This window comes from Saccopteryx leptura, chromosome 3, assembly GCF_036850995.1.
Source record: "Saccopteryx leptura isolate mSacLep1 chromosome 3, mSacLep1_pri_phased_curated, whole genome shotgun sequence".
Classification (NCBI taxonomy): Eukaryota; Metazoa; Chordata; class Mammalia; order Chiroptera; family Emballonuridae; genus Saccopteryx; species Saccopteryx leptura.
This window is the reverse complement of record NC_089505.1, coordinates 65655806-65676338: the sequence shown is the minus strand read 5'-3', so window position 1 is coordinate 65676338 and position 20533 is coordinate 65655806. Positions and strand designations below refer to the sequence as shown.

The window sequence follows — 20533 nt, the reverse complement described above, 5'->3', positions numbered from 1 at the left end:
TGCACAATTCATGTTGCAGTTGCATAATCCAGCCTCGTGTTTTCTGACAGTGCTAATTGATTTGGGTAACTTAGTGAATTTGCATAATTTATCCATGAACGTGCACAGATACTTGCCTGCAACTGTGTGATCTGTGTATTTACCACATAGTCAGTTGTGGTTTGCACCATTCACTCATTATTCATAATTGGTACCTTTATGTTTTTATTGATTTTAGAGAAAGAGGAAGGGGGAGAAAGAAAGAGTTAGAGAAACATTGATCTGTTGTTTCACTTATTTATGCATTCATTGGTTGATTGTTGTATGTGCTCTGACTGGGATCAAACCCACAAGCTTTGCATATCAGGACAATGCTCTAACCAACTGAGCTACCCAGCCAGAGACATAATTGATTTCTGATCAGCACGGGAGTTTTGACCTGCTCCGTTTCCGACCTGGGCCGGTTCACCCCTCCTTAGGCAACCTGGTGGTCCCCCGCTCCCAGGAGGTCACCATATTGGTGCCGAACTTAGTGCGGACACCCGATCGGCATAGCGCACTACAGCCCAGAACTCTTGGGCTCAAGCCATCCTCCCGCCTCAGCCTCCCGAGTAGCTGGGACTACAGGCGCGCCACCACGCCCGGCATAATTGATTTCTGATGTTAAGATCATTTATGCCACTTCACTGCAATTTATACTCACATCAGCATAGGTATAAGCCCAGTCTGCAGCAAAGACTACTTTGCATAATTTATTCCAATAGTGAGACAAAATTGAGACCCAGCTGCATAATTTATACCCACATTCACATACTCATTTGCCTCTTGTTTGTCCAGTGTCTTAACTAGCATACTGTCTAGTCCTAAAGCTTTTGCCTAATTTATTTCCCACAGTCCTGAGACTGCTGCCTATATTTGCATAATTTACTTATGGGCCTGCTTAAATAATTCACACACATGCTACCCAAGATTCCTTCACACACGTGTGTAATCTGTTCCTGCATTTCTGTCAGATTTCACCAGTTATAGTTTCTTTTCGGGAAGGATCTGAAGGTAGAGGTATGAAAATTCTTTGCAGATGATATAAAGGCAGAACTGGAGGATAAGAAGGCAGAGAGAGGAAAGGGGGAGAGAGTGGCGCCAGAGGACAGGGATGAGAGAGGGAGAGAGACAGCTACTGGGATCGACCCATGACTGTGGCACAGAGTTTCCTGGCAGCCATGGCAAAAAGTACAGAGCGGTGTGTCTCAGGCGCTATTATAGAGGATGGTCTCCTGGTTTCAATTTTCTTTTTTTTTTTTCTTTTCTTCTCTTCCAATTGAGAGGAGAGGAGATAGAGAGACAGACTCCCACATGTACCCCAACTGGGATCCACCCAGCAACCCCCATCTGGGACTAATGCTCTGCCCATCTGGGGCCATGCTCGCAACAGAGCATGAGTGTCTAAGTCAGAGGCTCCACGGAGCCATCCTCAGCAGCTGGGGCTGATGCACTCGAACCAATCAAGCGCTGGCTACAGATGGAGAGAGAGAGAGAGAGAGAGAGAGAGAGAGAGAGAGAGGGAGGAAGGGGGAGGGGTAGAGAAGCAGATGGCTGCTTCTCCTGTGTGCCCTGACTAGGAATTAAAGCCCGGACATCCACACACCAGGCTGGCGCTCTACCTTTTAGCCAACTGGCTAGGGCCCTGGTTTAAGTTTTCAAAATGGTCTTTGGTGAGGATTTACACTAAAACTGTGAAAAAATTTCAGACACCATGGATGAGAGGAGAGGTAAGGAGTGGGTAGAGGAGAGATATCTCCCAGAGAAGGAGCTGGCTCAGATGTAGGGAACAGACAGTATAAGAGGCCACAGCTCTGGATGAAGAAGTAGCCACAGAGGGTCCGTTTGGGAGTAACAGACCCCAGAATTAGGGGACATTTTTGTGAAATAACTGCAGGAACTGATGTGATAAAGATGTCACTAGCCCCTCCTAGATGCAAGTGAACTGAGGCAGTGAGAAGATCGGTCTGGCTCTGGATTTTTATCCAGATGTGCTGTGTGATCCCAGGCAAAGTCCATACCCTCTCTGGGCCTCAGTTTTCACATTTGAACCATTGAAGGGGTTGAACTAGACCATTGGTTTTTGACCCTTTATAATCAATGCTCCTTTTTTATAATTAACATCCCCTTTACTCTGCTGATGTGAAATTCTAAGATAATAAGAGATAACAATAGCCTCAGAGTTTGGTGCATAGACCCTGGAGCCGGGGGCCTGGGTTCAAATGCTACCTCTGCGGCTTCTTAGCTGTGGAACGTTGGGCAAGTTTCTTACCTGCTCTGTGCCTCAGTTTTCACCACCTGTAGTCTGGGGGTCATCATAGTACTAACTTTAGAGGGCTATGTGAGGATTAACTAAATTGGTACATATGGAAGAGCTTATTAGTACATCCAGCCAGGAACAGAGTGATGGTGAGCTTTCTTCTCATGAGTGAACTTGAACTTGCCTATGTTGTTGGCTTCGCCAAGTCAGTATAATGCCTGAACTGTGGCATCGAGGACAGGAATCTCTCATCAGACAGTGTGCATTTCCACGTGGAAATGCTTCAGCATGAATTCAAAGTCATGACAAGGGAGCCAGATGCCAGCACCGACTTATAAAGAACAAGCCTGGGTTTAGAAGGAAGAAAAAGATCAAAGACCATTCCATGCAAGTATTCAAGCAGAGGAGCAGTTAGCCTTAAGGTTAAAAATGAGCATATTCAGCGTCTGTTAAACCATGCAGGAAAATGCCTCATATATATGTGAGACAGAGTTGTATTTTGGCTCTAGTTATTATAGGCAGGGTTTTCATGACATGAATGTCATGTGGGAGGTTCCAAAATCAGGCAGGACATGACTCGGATGTCACTAGGCTGGAATTGTATCCCCATCCCCAATGTTGGCGACCCATAAGTGCCGCTAGATTTCTGATATCCCCTCTTGGGGGCATTTCTGTCCAATGATGCCCGAGGTGTGTCTCACTCCTCTCCCAAGTCGGGCAAGTCCATGTGTTCTTTCACAGTGAGTGCCTTAGAAGGAAGACGGGAATCTGCTAGAATCTCCTTTTATTTACCTACAGGGAGAAAAGCCAACCTCAGGGGTTTGAGATGGTCTTCTGATTAGAAGAGAATTCCCCACAATATAGACAGTGGCCAGTTCACTGAACACAAGGCAAGGGTTCATTTTATAGTTTGTGCAGAAAATCCAGCTTCTTTTCACAAACCTGCAAGGTGGCTTTTGTGCAGTTTTACTATTTCTAAGTCCTGCCTTTTCCCTGAGCCATCAGTAAAAACAGGGACAAGGGCATGTGGTGATTGGCTCTGAAAAGACATCTTCCTCACCAGACTCATTTTTAAGATATCTCTGGGGCCATCTAATAGTAAATATTCGTTAATCTTTTCTTCTTTATCTTTAACAAGAAAGGTAACGTTTGAGCCTTTATAAAGTGGACTGTCATGTACTGGTGAATGTTACCTGTGTGCGCCCAGGCCTGTGTCAGTCCACAGGAGACTGAGTCCCAGACCTCAATGAGCCCAGGATAACAAGCCCTAGTAATGATGATGATGATAATGGTAATTTCACATTTTGAGTATTTTCCATGTGTCAAAACTGTCAATGCTGCGTGCCAGGGGTGCATAGCTCGTTCAGCCTTGGGGATGTCCCCATGTCATAGACAAGAGGCTGGTCTCCAGACGTCCCAGAGTCTGAACCCGGCACGGCCTCATCCCTCTGGGGAGGCAGCATGTAAACATAGGAACTCATTTCACAAGGCTGTGAGAGGAGCCAAACTTAAGCTTCTTTTAGAATCAGAGTCCTGTCCCTAAGGGCCAAATTCTAAGGAAGGAGAATCTAGCAGGGCTGTATTCACTGGTGCTGTTGGGGTGGGGGTGGGGGATCCAGGGAGTTTAGGGAGGAGGAGGGCAGAGCACAGATCAGGGTGATAGCTGGGGTTTGGAGAAGTGGAGGTATCCCAGGTTGGGTGGGTGGGGCGGGGAATGGATCAGGGAGAGGGAGAGGGAGTCAGAAAGTGCCAAGCTCTGCCTGATGGGCTGGGACTGGGGGAGGAGGGTGGGCTCTCCCTTGGTGGCGGCTGAGAATATCTGGTTCCTGGCACTTGGGCAGCTGGGTATGGTTCTCAGCGTGAGAAATGTGGATGAATGAGGAGACCGGGAGCGGGGGGGGGGGGGGGGCAGAGAGAGAGAAACTTCAAAGAATCTCACAAGGGAATACAAAGTATATTAAAAACCATGTAAACATGTCAACAAGAGGCAACAAGAAAGGAAAACAGACAGGAGGAAGGATAAAAAACCAACTGACACAGAAAATGAGACAGAGACAGGGAGAGAGAGACCAAGACCTAGACAGAGAGATGGGGAGAGACAGAGACTAATAGAGAAAAGAGCCAAGAGAGAGATAAAAAGAGAGGGAGAGAGAGATACCTGAAAAGAGACCTTACCTACCAGACTCATTTTAAAGATATCTCTGGAGCCATCTAATAGTAAATACTCGTTAATCTTTTCTTCCTTATCTTTAACGAGAAAAGTAACATTTGAATTACTTGTCTCTCTGAAGACAGAGACAGAAATAAATGGAGAGAGACAGAGAGGAACAGAAACAAAAATCAAGAGAGAGGTAAAAAGAGAGGGAGGGAGAGATGGAGGAAAGGAGACCGAGAGAAATGGGGGAGGGAGAGATGAACAGAGACAAGAGCGGAATAGAGAGAGAGACAAAGAGAGAGGCAGAGACAGGAGTCCGAGATGGGAATCGGAGATGGGGAGAGATGAGGAGAGATGCAGAACAGAGAGCACCTGCTGAGCTCAGGGACCCAGGCACGGGGAGACAGGCGCCGAGAGCCGGCGGGAGGCTGCGAGCGCGCCCCCTGGCGGAGCGGCGGTCCTGACCCGCGGCCGCCCGCAGGTGTGGGAGGCGCTGCTGACCCTCGTCTTCTTCCCGGTGTGCGTGGTGTTCGCCTGGATGGCCGACAAGCGGCTGCTCTTCTACAAGTACGTGTACAAGCGCTACCGTACCGACCCGCGCAGCGGCATCATCATCGGCGCCGAGGGCGACCCACCCAAGAGCATCGAGCTGGACGGCACGTTCGTGGGCGCCGAGGTGCCGGGCGAAGTGGGCGGCCTGGGCCCCTGCCCCGCCGAGGCCCGCGAGCTGGACGCCAGCCGCCGTGAGGTCATCCAGATCCTCAAGGACCTCAAGCAGAAGCACCCGGACAAGGACCTGGAGCAGCTGGTGGGCATCGCCAACTACTACGCGCTGCTGCACCAACAGAAGAGCCGTGCCTTCTACCGCATCCAGGCCACGCGGCTGATGACCGGCGCGGGCAATGTGCTGCGGCGACACGCGGTGGACGCGTCGCGCCGGGCCTCCCCGGCCGACGGCCCCGGCGAGGACGAGGACGACGGCGCCAGCCGCATCTTCTTCGAGCCCAGCCTCTACCACTGCCTGGAGAACTGCGGCTCCGTGCTGCTGTCCGTCACCTGCCAGGGCGGCGAGGGCAACAGCACCTTCTACGTGGACTACCGCACGGAGGACGGCTCCGCCAAGGCCGGCTCCGACTATGAGTACAGGTGGGTGCCGGGGAGGGGAGGAGGGCTGGCCGTTCGCAGGCCGTGGGCTCCGCCGTCCAGCAGCCTCCAGGCTCATGTGTCTCTCAGCGACTTCTGGTGCCTGTCCTCACTCTGCTATGGGCAGTCCTGGGATCCATTCATTCACTCACTCGCTTACTCTTTGAGAGCCTACTTTGTGCTGGACGCTGATCCAGGCATTTGGCACACACTGCTGGACAAGAGAGCATGAGTGGCCACTGTCCACAGGCTGTCCCTACCTTGTTCATTATATACCTGTGGGTGCTTGTGCCTGACTCCATGCTGTTAATACTGTAGCTCCATTATAATCATCCTTACCTGGTAGAACAAGTACCCCCCCCCACACACACACACACACCATTACCGCAGTGAAAATGTTTATTGAGCACCTATCCTTATGCCATGGGTACATCATGGTGAACAAGACATCTATGGTCCCTACCCTCCAGTTACAATGAGGCTGTAAACTATTAAACATAAAAATCATCAGGTGGTATAAATGCTACCTGGAAAAATTAAATAGGATGAGGAGAGTGAAGATGCAAAAATTGTCCCCAGGTCTTTGGCTCCACCATAAAGCAACCCATCATTTGCACCTTACTGAGTCTCACTGCCCTCTCCTCATCCCCCCCCCCCATTTTGAGTAGACTTGTGATCTTCCCTCATTCAGCAATGCGTACTGGGCACCTACCAGGTGCCAGCTGCTTTTTTTTTAGTTGCTCCACATGAAACAGTCAACGAAATAGCTTCTGTCCATGTAGCCCACAAAATTCTTTATTTTTAATTCTTCTGTCTGTGCCACACTCTTTTCAGAATTGTAGCTTTACAGTATAATTTGTTAACTGATGTGCAAGTCTCCCACAGTTTCCTATAATAACAACACTTATCCTGTGTCTACTATGTGTCAGAAATGGATCAGGGCAGTGGAGACCAGCTGTGCGTGAAACACATAAGTCCCTGCCCTAACGGAGTCAACATTCCTGTGGGAAAGACAGGTCATTAGGAAGTATATGCTGAATACATAAAAATGTCAGCAAGTGGTACAAGCTGTGAAGAAAAGTAAAGCAGAGGACAAGACAGTGTTGGTGGCTGAGATTTTCACAGGTCCCACCTGCTGTCATCTGCCACACCTCCCTTTCATCTGCCCCCTGAAGTGTTCAAAGATCTTTGGTCCTGTCATCACACAACAGCCAGTCCCTGACCCAGATTCACGAACTGTTCGTGTTCTGTCCTGATTGCAGTCAGACTCTTGCTTTAATATATAATATTATTAATAGTTGTGGCACTATATGTGAGTTGCAGACAGCATGACCCTGCACTCATAAATACTGCTAAGAATAGTAACATTCTCCTACATGACCACAAGCGCTTGTCACACTCAAGACATTTAATACTGAATCAATATTATCGTGCAATGTACAGTCCATGTTTGCATTTCCCCACTTGTCCCCGAAATGTCCCTTATGGCTGTGTTTTCACTCCTTCCCCCTCTTCCTATCCCACCCACTTCCACTTGTGTCTGATTGTCATGTCTCTTAGTCTCCTTCATCCTAGATCAGTCCCTCAGCCTTTCCATGACTTCTGTGACCCCGACACTTTTGAAGATAAGCTCATTACTGGAACAGTCCTCAGTTTGGGTTTGTCTAATGACTCCTGGTGGCAAGATTCAGGTGATGAGCTTTGGCCAGGAACTCATGGAAGTGAGGCTGTGTCCTCCTCTGTACCCTTACTAGTGATGCTTGATAAAGATGGTGCTAAAATTATCACATTCTACTATCCCTTAAGTTTACATTTCTTTTTTTTTTTTTGTATTTTTCCGAAGCTGGAAATGGGGAGGCAGTCAGACAGACTCCTGCATGCACCCAACCGGGATCCACCCGGCACGCCCACCAGGGGGTGATGCTCTGCCCATCCTGGGCGTCGCTCTGTCGTGACCAGAGCCACTCTAGCGCCTGGGGCAGAGGCCAAGGAGCCATCCCCAGCGCCCGGGCTATCTTTTGCTCCAGTGGAGCCTTGGCTGCGGCTGCGGGAGGGGAAGAGAGAGACAGAGAGGAAGGAGAGGGGGAAGGGTGGAGAAGCAGATGGGCGCTTCTCCTATGTGCCCTGGCCGGGAATTGAACCTGGGATTCCTGCACGCCAGGCCGACGCTCTACCACTGAGCCAACCGGCCAAGGCGTACATTTCTTTTTTTTTTTTTTTAAATTTTATTTTTCAATTACAGTTGACATTCAATATTGTATTAGTTTCAGGTATACATCATAGTGGTTAGACATGTATAGAACTTATGAAGTGATTCCCCCCAATAAGTCTATTAGCACCTGGCACCATGCATAATCATGACAATATTATGGAATATATTCTCTGTGCTGTACTTTAGATCCCCATGACTACCAATCTGTACTTCTTACTCTCTTCACCCTTTTTCAATCCCTCCCCCCCTCTGGCAACCATCAATTTGTTCCCTGTATCTATGAATCTGTTTCTGTTGTTTTTAGATTCCACATATAAGTGAAATCATATGGTATTTGTCTTTCTCTAATTTCACTCAGCATAATACCCTCTAGGTCCATTCATGTTGTTGCAAATGGTGAGATTTATTTATTTTTTTAGTGGATAAGATTCCATTGTATGTATGGACCACATCTTCTTTACCCACTTATCTCCTGATGGGCAGGTACTTAGGTTGCTTCCATATCTTGTCTACTATGCATAGTGCTGCAGTGAACATAGGGATACATGTTTTTTCAAATTAGTGTTTCAGATTTCTTCAGATAAATACCCAGAAATGGAATTACTGGGTCATCAGGTCGTTCTATTTTTTTTTAATTTTTTGAGGAATCGCCATACTGTATTCCACAGTGGCTGCACTAATTTGCATTCCCACCAGCAGTGCGGGAGGGTTCCCTTTTCTCCACATCCTTGCCAACGCTTGTTGTGTGTTGGTAAGTTTACATTTCTAACATCCCACAACTTTAAGATTCTAAAATTACAATATTAATGTGCAAATTTTACTAGCTAGCTTTTGTTGAGTGCTTTTTCTGTATTAACTCAATCCTTATAACACCACCATGAGGTATTTTACAGAGAAGGAAACTAAGGCTCAGAAGGCTGCAGAATTTTAACTGCCCACGATCAAACAGCTGGCACAGGGGCCTAGTCCAGCTTGGAGCAGGTTGTCGCCCCTACCCCCGCTGGGTGCCTTAGTGACCATGGCCAGTGTTCTTGTGGACAGTGGGCTTGGCCACAGGGAGCCCTTATTCCTCCACTCCAGATCTTGTCATCTCTTTGCCAGAACCTGGGGTCCCTCTGCCTGTACCCCAGAGCTGGGCTTCTCTTAGATAACTGGAGCCCAGGACCCCTTTCTTATGAAAGCGGAGTAATGATAGTGAACACTTATCGATCATATAGCGCATTTCAGAACCAGAGCTGAGCCCCTGATGTGCATGATGGGAGGGGTTGGGAGGGAAACTAGATTTTCAAGATGCACTAACACCCCAGTCACTTTGCTGTCTATAGCCCTGCCAGAAGAGCTCATTTCCCTGTCCCCTCAAAGTTTCATCCTGACTAATGTTACTGCCCCATTCCCTCCCCCACCCCATTACAGAGCATCTTATGTGTGCTTCAGAGCCTTACCCAGCTGACACTCTTTTAAACCTGACCCAGCTCATGTTCCCCCTCTGCTCAGAGGCCTCTCATTCTTTCCATCTCACTTGGAGTCGCCAAAGTCCTCACTGGGCCCTTCAAGGCCTGCCATCTGCCCGTTCCCTCTGTGACATCATCTCCCACCCTCTCTCCTTTGCTCTCTCCACTGCAGCCACACTGACCTTTCCACTGTTCCTCAGACACTCCAGGCCCACCCCTGCCTCAGGACATTTGCACTGACTGTTCCCTTTAACATGAATACTCTTCCTTCCCCAGATATCCTCCACTTGGCCCCCTCCCTCAGGTCTTTGCTCAGCAAAGCTTTCCCTGACCACCCTAACCCAGCAACCTCTCCGCATTCTCTCCCCGTCCCTCTATTTTTCTCCATAGCACTGTCCTTCACCCCGCGTCTTATGTTTATTATTCATCTCCTGCAGTAGAACAGAAGCTCCACCAGGGCAAGGACTCTCCTCTGACCTGGTTTTACTGCTGTTTCCCCAACACTTAGAACAGTGCCTGGTGCTCAATAAATATTTGTTGAATGAGTCAACTGTAATGAAATCATTACATGTGTAATTGTCACTGTTTAATGGCTCTGCCATGAGGCTGAGCCCCATGAAGACAGAGTCCGTTCATGACTGTGTCCCCAGCAGCAACCCGCACAGGGCACAGAGCAGGGGCTCAGGGAGTGTTTGTTGAAGGAATGAATGATGCCAAGTTTAGGAGTGTGTTCATTCTCTTGGGATTTCCTGGGAACAAAGAAGGGTTTGTCAGAAGTGTAACAAGGTCAGTTTTGGGCCTGACATCATTTCTACTCCAAGTGTGGTCCATTTACCAGGACCATCTGCATTCCTTGGGAGCTAGCTAGAAATACAGAGTTTTAAGACCTGCAACTACTGAACCACAATCTGCATTTTAACAGGATCCCCCACGGGATTCGTGTGCACATTAAGGTTTGAGACTTGTGACTATGGAACCCTGCAGATTCCCTTTTCACCTTGGGACTCTGCATGTCCTGTTCCCTCTGCCTGGAGAACTCCTGCCCACTAAAGCCTCCCGCCTCCCCCAGGAAGCCCGCCCTGATCTCACCCTCATCATTTTCTGTATAATGCTGGCCCTCCTAATCCTCATGGGTTCCACAGTGGGAAGGACCAACTCTGTCTTGCTCCCCTTCTGCATTCCTTCCCCCGCTCGACGCCCACCCTGACTCCCTCAGCATTATCTGCTTAATGCCTGTCCACTCTCCTACTTGTGAGTTGTCCCGTGGCACCGACCCCTCCTACCAGAAGCCTGTCCTGACTCCCCTGGCCCCCCCCCCAGCCGTTGCCCGCCTGCCTTTCACCCCTTTCTTTCCCGCTCCTCCGCTGCAGCGAAGGCACGCTGGTATTCAAGCCAGGCGAGACGCAGAAGGAGCTGCGCATCGGCATCATCGACGACGACATCTTCGAGGAGGACGAGCACTTCTTCGTGCGGCTGCTGAACCTACGCGTGGGCGATGCACAGGGCATGTTCGAGCCCGACGGAGGCGGGAGGCCCAAAGGGCGGCTGGTGGCGCCGCTGCTAGCCACCGTTACCATCCTGGACGACGACCACGCGGGCATCTTCTCCTTCCAGGACCGCCTGCTGCACGTGAGCGAGTGCATGGGCACCGTGGACGTGCGCGTCGTGCGCAGCTCGGGCGCGCGCGGCACTGTGCGTATCCCCTACCGCACGGTGGACGGCACTGCGCGCGGTGGCGGTGTGCACTACGAGGACGCGTGCGGCGAGCTAGAGTTCGGCGATGACGAGACCATGTGAGAGCACCGGCCGCTGGCCGGGGAGAGGGGGCAGGGCCTACTAGAGGGGGCGGGGCCGTGCCTGGGAAGGGATAAGGGGAAGGTCTGACGCGTAGGCGTAATCTTGAGGTGGGCGTGGCCTATAAATGGGTGGGGCCTGAGTGCGCAGGTGAAATGGAAAGATCCGGGAGGGTAGACCAGGCCCAGAGGCCCGGCGGGACTGGAAAGAGGAGAAAAGAGATAGGAGTGATGGGGTGTGGCCAGCGTGATGGGATGAGGCGTGGGCGGGGCCTAGGGAAACTTGGCTGGTTTGGGGAAAGCAGGGTGGGACTCTTAGAAGGAAGGGTCAAGTGAAGAGAGAGGTGAGAGGAGAGTAGGATAAGAGCCTGGCCAGAGGAGTGTGGAGGGCCTAATTGGTAGCTGGTGGAAATGGAGTGCGGTCTAAGAAGGCGACGAAGGGAGGGTCCTGTTGAGGAGGGCAAGTGTGTAGAATGGAGAAAGAGCCTAATGGGTGGGACCTGGGAAGGGACACAAACGGAAGAGGGCGGGCCATAAGGAGACAGGGCGGGGCTTGTGGTAGGAGAAAGAACCTGGGGAAATAAACCTAAGGGAAATGTCGGCGAGCTTTGGGGAAAGACTGAGCGGGAATATGGGGCCTGAGAAGATGGTGGCAGAGTCTGGGGAAACTGGAAGGCTGAGATTTGGGAAGTTGGAGTCGGGGAATGTGGGCTGGATACACATGCATACATCTGTAGACACATTCACAGACATAACCTACACACATACACTAGCAATATACAAAGTCCCAGACACACACACACACTGGAACACAGTCAGCGCTGTTGTCATGCCGACACACCGGCCACCGCCTTACATAGATGCCCAAGTCTCCCCTGAGTGTGCCTGCAGCCTCACCTCCCCCACCCGCTTGCCTGGATGCAGTGGGTGCCTCCCCCTCTTTGCCCGCTCCCTTCCGCCGCCCCCGCACACCCGTCTGTCTCCCTCCTCCTGCCGCCCACGCTCCTCCCACCAAACAGTGTTCCCACTGCGCTCCTCCCCCCCCCTCCAGCCTCCTGCCTTGGCCTCTGCCCAGCTTCTCACCGCTCTCTGCTCTCCGTCTTTCCATCTCTCCCTTCCCATCTCTGTGTCTCACTCCCGGCAGTCTCCCTCTGGGTCTCTGTTAATCTCTGGATCTCTGTCCCCAGTATCTAGCTCTCTGTCTCAGGTTATATTTCAGTAACGTATTCTCCATACCTTTCCACCGTTCTCTCTGGCTTGGGTTGAGAACTTGAATGGGGCCTGAGAGCAGCAGCCATGGAGGGGAGAGAATGCAAGAGACAGACAGACAGACACCCAGAGAGAGAAAAGACCTGGAGAAAGACATAGAGATAGGGGAGCCAGAGTAACAGAGAGGGAAACAGAAAAGAGAGAGTGGGGGAGAGATGAAAGATAGAACTGTAGAGATAGAGACAAAGGGAGAAGGAAACGGACAGAAATACATGGAGAGAGGGAGGGAGAGACTGAGATGGAGGAAGACTGAAGGGAGAGAGACGGCAGGGAAGATGAAGAGAGATATTCTGATAGAGAAACTCAATGAGACTCAAAGGAAAGGTCCTTGTAAAGCGACAAAGAGAATAAAAGAGTTTGGGTCAGAGAGAGACAACAGGAAGCAGCATGAAAAAGAAAATGGGTCTGAGATCTAGGCTGCAACAAGCGAGAGAGTGGAGTTTCCAGGAAACATGGAGGGCAGGGCCGGCATGAGGGTGCTGGAATGTTAGTCTGGGGAAGAAGGCTTCTTTCTCTGATCTCAAGAAGTCCTGCCCTTGTCTAGCTCTAGTCCCTCTTGCTGTCTCTTACCAATTGGGTGTCCCCTTCTGGGTGCCCTGAAGGCACACCGGTCAGGGCGCCAGTTGGTGTGCGTGTCACTGCATTTCAGTCACTGCGTGGCAGTGGGTCATGGCGTGTCTGCAAAAGGGTGAGCTTCAACAGTGTGTGTGTATCACCCTGTCAGCCTGCCACCCTGTCGGCAGTTGTCTGCATGTGTCAGGGTCTGTAAGGAGCTTGTCTCAGCAGACACCGCTCCTTCCCTCGGTGTTTCAGCACCGCGGACAGCTCCAAGTCCACTCCTGAGGTGGGGGTTGGCCTTTCTTTCCACCCACAGACAGTTTAAAATATCCTGAGAGCCGGAGAGGGTGAGGGTGGAGGTAGGCATATGTCCCCACCTGACCATCTTGTGTGTGTCTGTCTTTTCATGGGTGTCACTGTGACCTGTGCAGTTGTATGTTGAGATCGGTCTGCTGAGTGACTATGAGACCCTTTTGCTTGAATTGTCATCTTCGCTATTCCATTCTATGGATCCTAAGAAACCCAGATGGGGAAAGAACAGATAACGAAAGGCAGAGAGCTGGGAGAGACTGAGACAGAGAGGGTCAGAGCCAGATTCAGAGAGACAGAGAGATAAAGACATAGAGAAGCTGAGAGATGGGCAGAGAGACAGAGAAAGATTAAAAGAGACCGAGATGCAGAGAGAGACATGGAAGGAAGTAAACAGACACGAAAAGGTTTAAGGAGCGAGATCTACGGGAGGAGAGTCTGCATGATTCCACAGGAGGGTCTGCAGGTTGGCCATGCCACCAGGCTGTGTGGGGGCGTCCTGCTAACGGGCATCTGGTCCCTGCAGTTTTGCCACTGCACAGGGAATGGCTGTGCGGCGATGGTGTGCGGAGGTGGGCGGCATGATTGGCTCTGCTTCCTCTGCTGAGTGACTGTGTGGGCTGGGTGTTTGTGTTTCTGGGTTCTGGGGCTGGGCCTTGTGGTTCTCGCAGCTGAAAGTGCTACCAGTGGCAGAGTGGGGGGGGCTTTCTTAGGTTTTGGGTCTTTGTCACTAAGGAGGGTGGGTTGTCTGCTTGAAGTGGGGGGGATAACTTTTGGCTATTCCTCCCCTGCTACCCCCTGGTTACCATAGTAGCAGGGATGCTGTGAATATCAATTAGCCCTCAGTTAACCCTCCAAATGTGGCCAGGACAGAGGACAGGAAGCTGGTGGTATCTTGGGCTGAAAGGTTCAAGTTAACAAATGTTTATGGAACGTGCACTGTGTGCCAGACACTGCTCTAGGCATTGGGGATCCAGCAGAGAACATAAGTGAACAAAGATCACTGCCTTGGCGGAACTGGAATTTTGGTGCAAGGAGGCAAATGGCAAAGAATAAACAAAATAAATATAGTAGATGGTGTATTTATATGGAGCAGGGAAGGGGTGGGGTGCTGGGGTGGAACAGGGCTGGATGTCAATATTCAAGAAGGTGGTGGGAGGAGGCCTCACTGGAAAAAAGGGCAGAGTTTGGGAACTAAGAAAGTAAGGAAGTGAGCATGGAGGAAAGTGTTCTCGGTGGAAGGAACAGCCGTGTAAAGGCCATGAGGCATGAACAGGCCTGGTTGTTCAGGAACAGTGAGGAGGCCAGTGTAGCCAGAATGAGGGAGCCAGGGGGAGGGCAGGAGGCCGGAAAAGGAACAAGGACCAGGTGGCGTGGACTTGGCTTTGGTCCTGGGTGAGATAGGAGCTGTGTGGATGTCTTGAGCGAACAAGGATCCAACCCAACTTTGGTTTTATCAGAATCCCTCAGGTTGCTATTTAATAAACCTCAGCTTCTTCAGCTGTTTCTGGGCTTGTTTCTGTCAAATGGGGAATAATAAGAAAGAGAGCTTTCCTCCAAGGATGGTTGTGAGGATTAGATGAGATTATAAAACGCAGGATGAAGTAGGTGCTGAGGTCCCAGGTTCGAAACCCTGAGGTCACTGGCTTGAGCGTGGGCTCATCGACATGATCCTATAGTGGCTGGCTTGAAGCCCAAGGCCGCTGGCTTGAGCAAGGGGTCACTAGCTCAGCTGGAGCCCCCCGTCAAGGCACATATGAGAAGCAACCAATGAACAACTAAGATGATGCACTACAAGTTGATGCTTCTCATCTCTCTCCCTGTCTGTCTGTCTCTTGCTCGATCATTAAAAATAAAATGGGACTACAGAACCTGGGATGGAGTGGGTGCTCAAGAAACTGGGGAGCTAAGAGATATGTTATCTGGTGGTTCAGGGGAGAGACCTTATGCTGGATGTCCTGCTTCCACCCTCTCAGGAAAACTCTTCAGGTGAAGATAGTTGATGATGAGGAATACGAGAAGAAGGATAATTTCTTCATCGAGCTGGGTCAGCCACAGTGGCTTAAGCGAGGGATTTCAGGTGAGGGGTGAGGTGGGGTGGGCTGTGGGAGAGGTAAGAGGTTCAGGGTATGGGACCCTTAGGGGATCAGTTGTGGGGGCTCCTTCAAACTCATGGATCTGAGCTTCCCAGGGAAGTGATCTCACTTTCTCTCTGTCTGTCTCTCCCCAGCTCTACTGCTCAATCAAGGTGAGTAGAGTTACCTCCTGGCTTTAACTAGAGAGGGGACACTGGAGAGGGTGTCTCAGGGGTGAGTCATGGCCTCAGCTATCCTTCCAGGTCAGGTTTGAGGCAGGTTGAGGGTGAGATCAAGGTAGATTTGGGGCTGGGTGAGGGTTGGAGCTGGCCTTAGAGTTAGTAGGGCCAGTTGAGTTTGGGGTTACAGCTAGGGGTTCAGAGCCAAGATTATGTTTTGTTTATAGTTAAGGTTGGGAGAGGAGAGTGAATCATAGAATCCAATCTGGGTTTATGGTGGAGCCAGAGGGCTTCAGGCTTGGGATAGATTAGTACTGGGGTGGAGTCAGAATTTGAGATTAGGATTGGGACTGAGTCAAGGTTAGAGTTAAGATGGAAGTTGGTTTCTGGAATTATGATTAGAATTGAGGCTAGGGTCTGAGATTAGAGTCAGAGTTGTTGCTAGGGTCAGTGGCTTGGAGATAGAGTTGAATTGGGGTTTGGGGTAATGATTAAGGCTGGATTAAAGATTATAATAGTCAGGGTCAATAATACAAGCTGTTGTAACAAATAGGCCCCAAATCCCAGTACACGACACAGAAGTCATTTCTTGCTTTTCTGAGAGTGTGCCTGGCTGGTGGGTGGCTTTGTTCTGAGAGTTAGGGTTGGGCTGGTGCTGGGCTTGGAGCAAAGAATTAGCATACTTTAGGGAGATAATTGAATTCAGGAATAAGGAGTCTAGGTCCAAGATTTGCACCAAATTGGGTCTCCCCCTCTTTCTTCACCCCTCCAACATATTTTAGGATATTTTCAGAGCTTGGATGTAGAGACCAGGCCTCTTCCCTCAGGCTGGTGCTGATGTTGATTATATTGATGATAACAGTAAAGAAAATAACATTTCTGAGCATTTATCATGTGCCAGGCACTGTCCTAAACACTTTTAATCCTTTTAACTCTCACAACCACCCTATAAGGTAGGTACTATTACTGTGCCCATTCTATAGATATGAACACTGAGGCACAGAGATGCCAAAGCATTGCGAAGGTCACATGGCTCCCACCACATGAATCCCAGAGCCTACCAACTGAACTTCGTGGGTCAGCCATGGGAGCTGGGGCTCCAGCTGGCAAGATGGCGGTCAGCTAGAGGCTGGGGCAGGCTGGAGGGGTGTCACCAAGGAAGGTTTCCTGAGGACACAGATAGTGAAGACATCACAGGCCCAGTTAGGTAGGCCTCCCTGGAGTCTAACTCTCATCCCTCACACCGCAGGGGATGGGGACAGGAAGCTGACAGCAGAGGAGGAGGAGGCTCGAAGGATAGCAGAGATGGGCAAGCCGGTCCTTGGGGAAAACTGTCGGCTAGAGGTCATCATTGAAGAGTCTTATGATTTTAAGGTGATTTTCTAGGACCTCACTTTCTTGGAGTTTTGCTTGAGTCTTTTCCTTGAAGAGAGTCTAAGAGGGGATCAACTATGAGGGTCTCAAGGGAGGGGTAACCAAGGGTCCGAAGCTGTCCTCCATGTCCCTCCATTAGCATGTGGACAGCACACTCCTCCTTTCCCCCTTTTGCTGGTAGCAAGGGGGTACAGAAGGTTGGGGACCCCTGAGCATGGGGTGTGGGCCCCGACCCTCATGGAGCACTCTGGGATGACCACAGGCGATGATCTCTTCCCCACCCTTTCGTCCCCAGAACACGGTAGATAAACTCATCAAGAAAACAAACTTGGCTTTGGTGATTGGAACCCATTCGTGGAGGGAGCAGTTTTTAGAGGCAATTACGGTGAGCGCAGGTAAGTGGGGAGGAAGGAAAGAGGGAGAAGAGAGAGGGGTGGGGAGGCAGAGAGAGACACAGAGAGAAATGAATGGAAAGACAGAGGGAAGGAGAGACAAAGAGAGAAGGACGGGGTATAGAGAAGAAAAAGAACAGGGAAGACAGAGAGAACCAAAAAGACAGAAGCATACAGAAGGACAAAAGAAAAGATAGGGAACAGATACAAACAAGAGAGAGAGACAGGCGCACAAAGAGGTGCACAGAGAATCACAGGGAGGGACAGGGATGCAGAGAAGGCTGCGAGATGAAGAATGTGGTCAGAAAACTGCAGAAGCCTGAGAGGGGGCCAGGCAGAGAGGTGGGCAGAGACAGAGGGGCAGGGCTGTGGGGAAGGGGTGGTCCCTGCCCAGAGTTTCTCTTGGGGTCTGGAGATTGGAGGGTGGAAACAGGTGAAATGGCATGGCCTTCCTAGACAGAGCCTGGGCTCCTCTATTGCCATGGAGACAGTCACCACAGCACCCAGCTCTCCCCCTATCTGTTTCCACCCTCTTTCGGCCTCAGATGGCTTCCTACTGCCCCCCTGTGGCCAGAGACATTATGACACTTGGATCATAGACTTGGTCCTTTGTGATATATATAGATTGAGGAAACTGAGACCCAGAGACAGAGTCCCACAAGGAATCCAGAAGGGGCTGAAGTGGGACTCGGCTTCTGTCCCTTACACAGCATCAGGTTTTCTTCAGGGAGGTCTATCTGGTGGGAACTGAAAACACAAGGAACTGTGGTTAGAAAGAAATTGGTCAGCCTGACCAGTGGCAGTGCGGTGGATAGAATATTGACCTGGGATGCTGAGGACCCAGATTCGAAAACCCGAGGTTGCTGGCTTGCGTGTGGGGTCACCAGCTTGAGCATGGGATCATCGACATGACCCCATGGTCACTGGCTTGAGCCCAAGGTCGCTGGCTTGGCTGGACCTTTTCTGGTCAAGGCATGTATGAGAAGCAATCAGTGAACAACTAAAGTGCCAGAACAACAAATTGATGCTTCTCATCTCTCTCCCTGTCTCTCTCTTTCTCTGGGAGGGAGGGAAGGAGGGAGGAAGGGAAGAAGGGAAGAAGGAAAGAAAGAACTAGTCAGTGGTGAGATAGAAACCAGGCTTTGGGGATAGAAAAATACCAGGTAACAGACCTAGAGACATCAGATTGTAGCCCTAAAAGAGAGAGAGTCAGAGAGAGGGATAGATAGGGACAGACAGACAGGAACAGAGAGAGATGAGAAGCATCAATCATGAGTTTTGCGTTGTAGCACCTTAGTTGTTCATTGATTGCTTTCTCATATGTGCTTTGACCATGGGCCTTCAGCAGACCAAGTACCCCTTGCTTGAGCCAGCGACCTTGGGTCCAAGCTGGTGAACTTTTGCTCAAACCAGGTGAACCCACGCTCAAGCTGGTGACCTCGGGGTCTCGAACCTGGGTCCTCTGCATCCCAGTCCGACGCTCTATCTACTGCACCACCGCCTGGTCAGGCGACATCTGTTTCTTAGGGGTCCCTGGCCCTGGCCCTGTGCATGACATTGTTGGGGACAAAGAGATGACCATGACATCTCTAGCACTGTCTACATGGAGCTCACAGTCCAGTGGGGGAGGCAGACCTGTCACACAAGAGTGACAACCTAGAGTGAGGAGGGCTGGGCTGGGGACCTCAGGGAGCTGAAAGAGTATCTGACCCTTGCAGGTCAGGGAGAGCTTCCTGAAGGAGGAGGCTTCTGAGCTGAGACTTCAAATGGAAATAGAAGAGTGTGTCTTCTATGCTCTGACCTTATCTGTGTCTCCTTGTGGTCATTTAGGGATGCGTTCAGTGGCAATCAACAGAAAACACAACCACAAGTGGCTTAAGCACTCTAGAGTATTTTTCTCACAGAAAAAAAAAAATCTGCAGAAGGCAATAGTTAGCAGCAGCTTAGTAATGTCAGTAAATTCCCAGGCTCTTTCTCTTTCCATTTCTCAGTTTTTGCCCTCATGATTGCAAGATAGTTGCTGCATATCCAGATGTTGAGTCTGTATTCCAGGCAGAAAGAAAGAGGAAGCAAGGGATCGGGAAGGGGAAGCATGCCTGTTGCATTCCAGTTTTAATTTCCAATTCCACGTTACTTGGGGTGGCAGCAAAAATCCCATTCATTGAGATGTAACATGCAGAACCAAAAAACCACACAAACCACTTAGTTAAGCATTTACAAATTCAAGCATTTATTTCTTTAACAAGACAAGTGGCTAAAAAAAGTGGGAAAGGAATATATAACCTGAATCCCCATCTATCAGTCTGTCATTGTCTCCACTGCCACCAGGTATCCTCTGTTGCTGACATTCTGAGGAGACATCGGGTTGAACCATGGGAAGTGGCTTCATAATTTGGTGGTTGGCCTGGCTTTTAGTCCCTGACTCATTCTGACTGACTGGTCAGGGGTTACAGTGCCTCTTATCAGTACTTCCAGATGTACTGCTTGGCACACTCATGTTTTCATTGCTTCTCATTCACTGCTTTACGCTTGTCAGTTTAGGACAAGGTAGGCAACATGTCATTTGTGCTTTCCCATTACACAAGTCACTCACTGCAGGTCAAAAGTGGGTCAAATATGGTCACAATAGGTGACATAACAACTCTACTGATGAGGCATCCTTTACAAAGCTCAGAAAACACATCCACAACAAAGTGCCCCTATCAGGAAAGCGAGAGCTTTCCAGAGACCCTCCTTTGATGCCTCATTGTCAGACTGGGTCACATGGCCACTGCTGCAAGGGATTCTGGGAAAGCAAATGTTTCACATGAGGCTATTAGCTGCAAGGACATTTGGGAAAGTGAACAATTTTATCTGAGTACATGGCTGTTGCTAGCCTTAAGGGATTCTGGGAGAGTGACTAATGTTAGCTGGGTACATGGCTCTCTCTACCTGCAAGGGATTCGGGGAAAGTGAGTACTTTAGCTAAGTGTATATGTAGCTACTGTTAGCTGCAGTGAATGAGAGGAAGTGACTATTTCTACTTGCAGAATATTTCTACTGGTGAATATTTCTACATGGTTGTCAGTAGCTGTAAAGGCTTCTGGAAAAAGGAATATTTTTAGGTAGGGATATGTCCACCCCTAGCAGCAAGGGATCCTGGGAAGCTGGATATTTTTAGCTGGGCATATGGCCTCCTGTAACTTGAAGGGATTCTGGGAAAGTAAATGTTTTTACCTGGGCCTATACATTCACATAGCTGCAAAAGATTCTGGGATAGAGTAACAGTTTTTGACTGCTGACCTGGCCACACCTAGCTTCATGGGATTCTGGGAAAGCAATTCATTTTATGGGACTGGCTGTCTG

General features: G+C 49.9%; 1 protein-coding gene across 2 annotated transcripts in view; it reads left to right on the top strand.

Annotated features, from left to right (window-relative positions):
* SLC8A2 (solute carrier family 8 member A2) overlaps positions 1-20533 on the top strand; it is a 29847-nt gene that overhangs the window by 6252 nt on the left and 3062 nt on the right. Inside the window, exons 3-8 of one of the 2 annotated variants that reach the window (XM_066373859.1) lie at positions 4915-5579; positions 10610-11032; positions 15145-15248; positions 15399-15416; positions 16672-16796; positions 17092-17191. In XM_066373859.1, coding sequence (XP_066229956.1) covers positions 4915-5579; positions 10610-11032; positions 15145-15248; positions 15399-15416; positions 16672-16796; positions 17092-17191 — 1435 coding nt within the window. The remainder of the gene's footprint in view (positions 1-4914; positions 5580-10609; positions 11033-15144; positions 15249-15398; positions 15417-16671; positions 16797-17091; positions 17192-20533) is intronic. The other variant, XM_066373860.1, reaches the window with a different exon arrangement.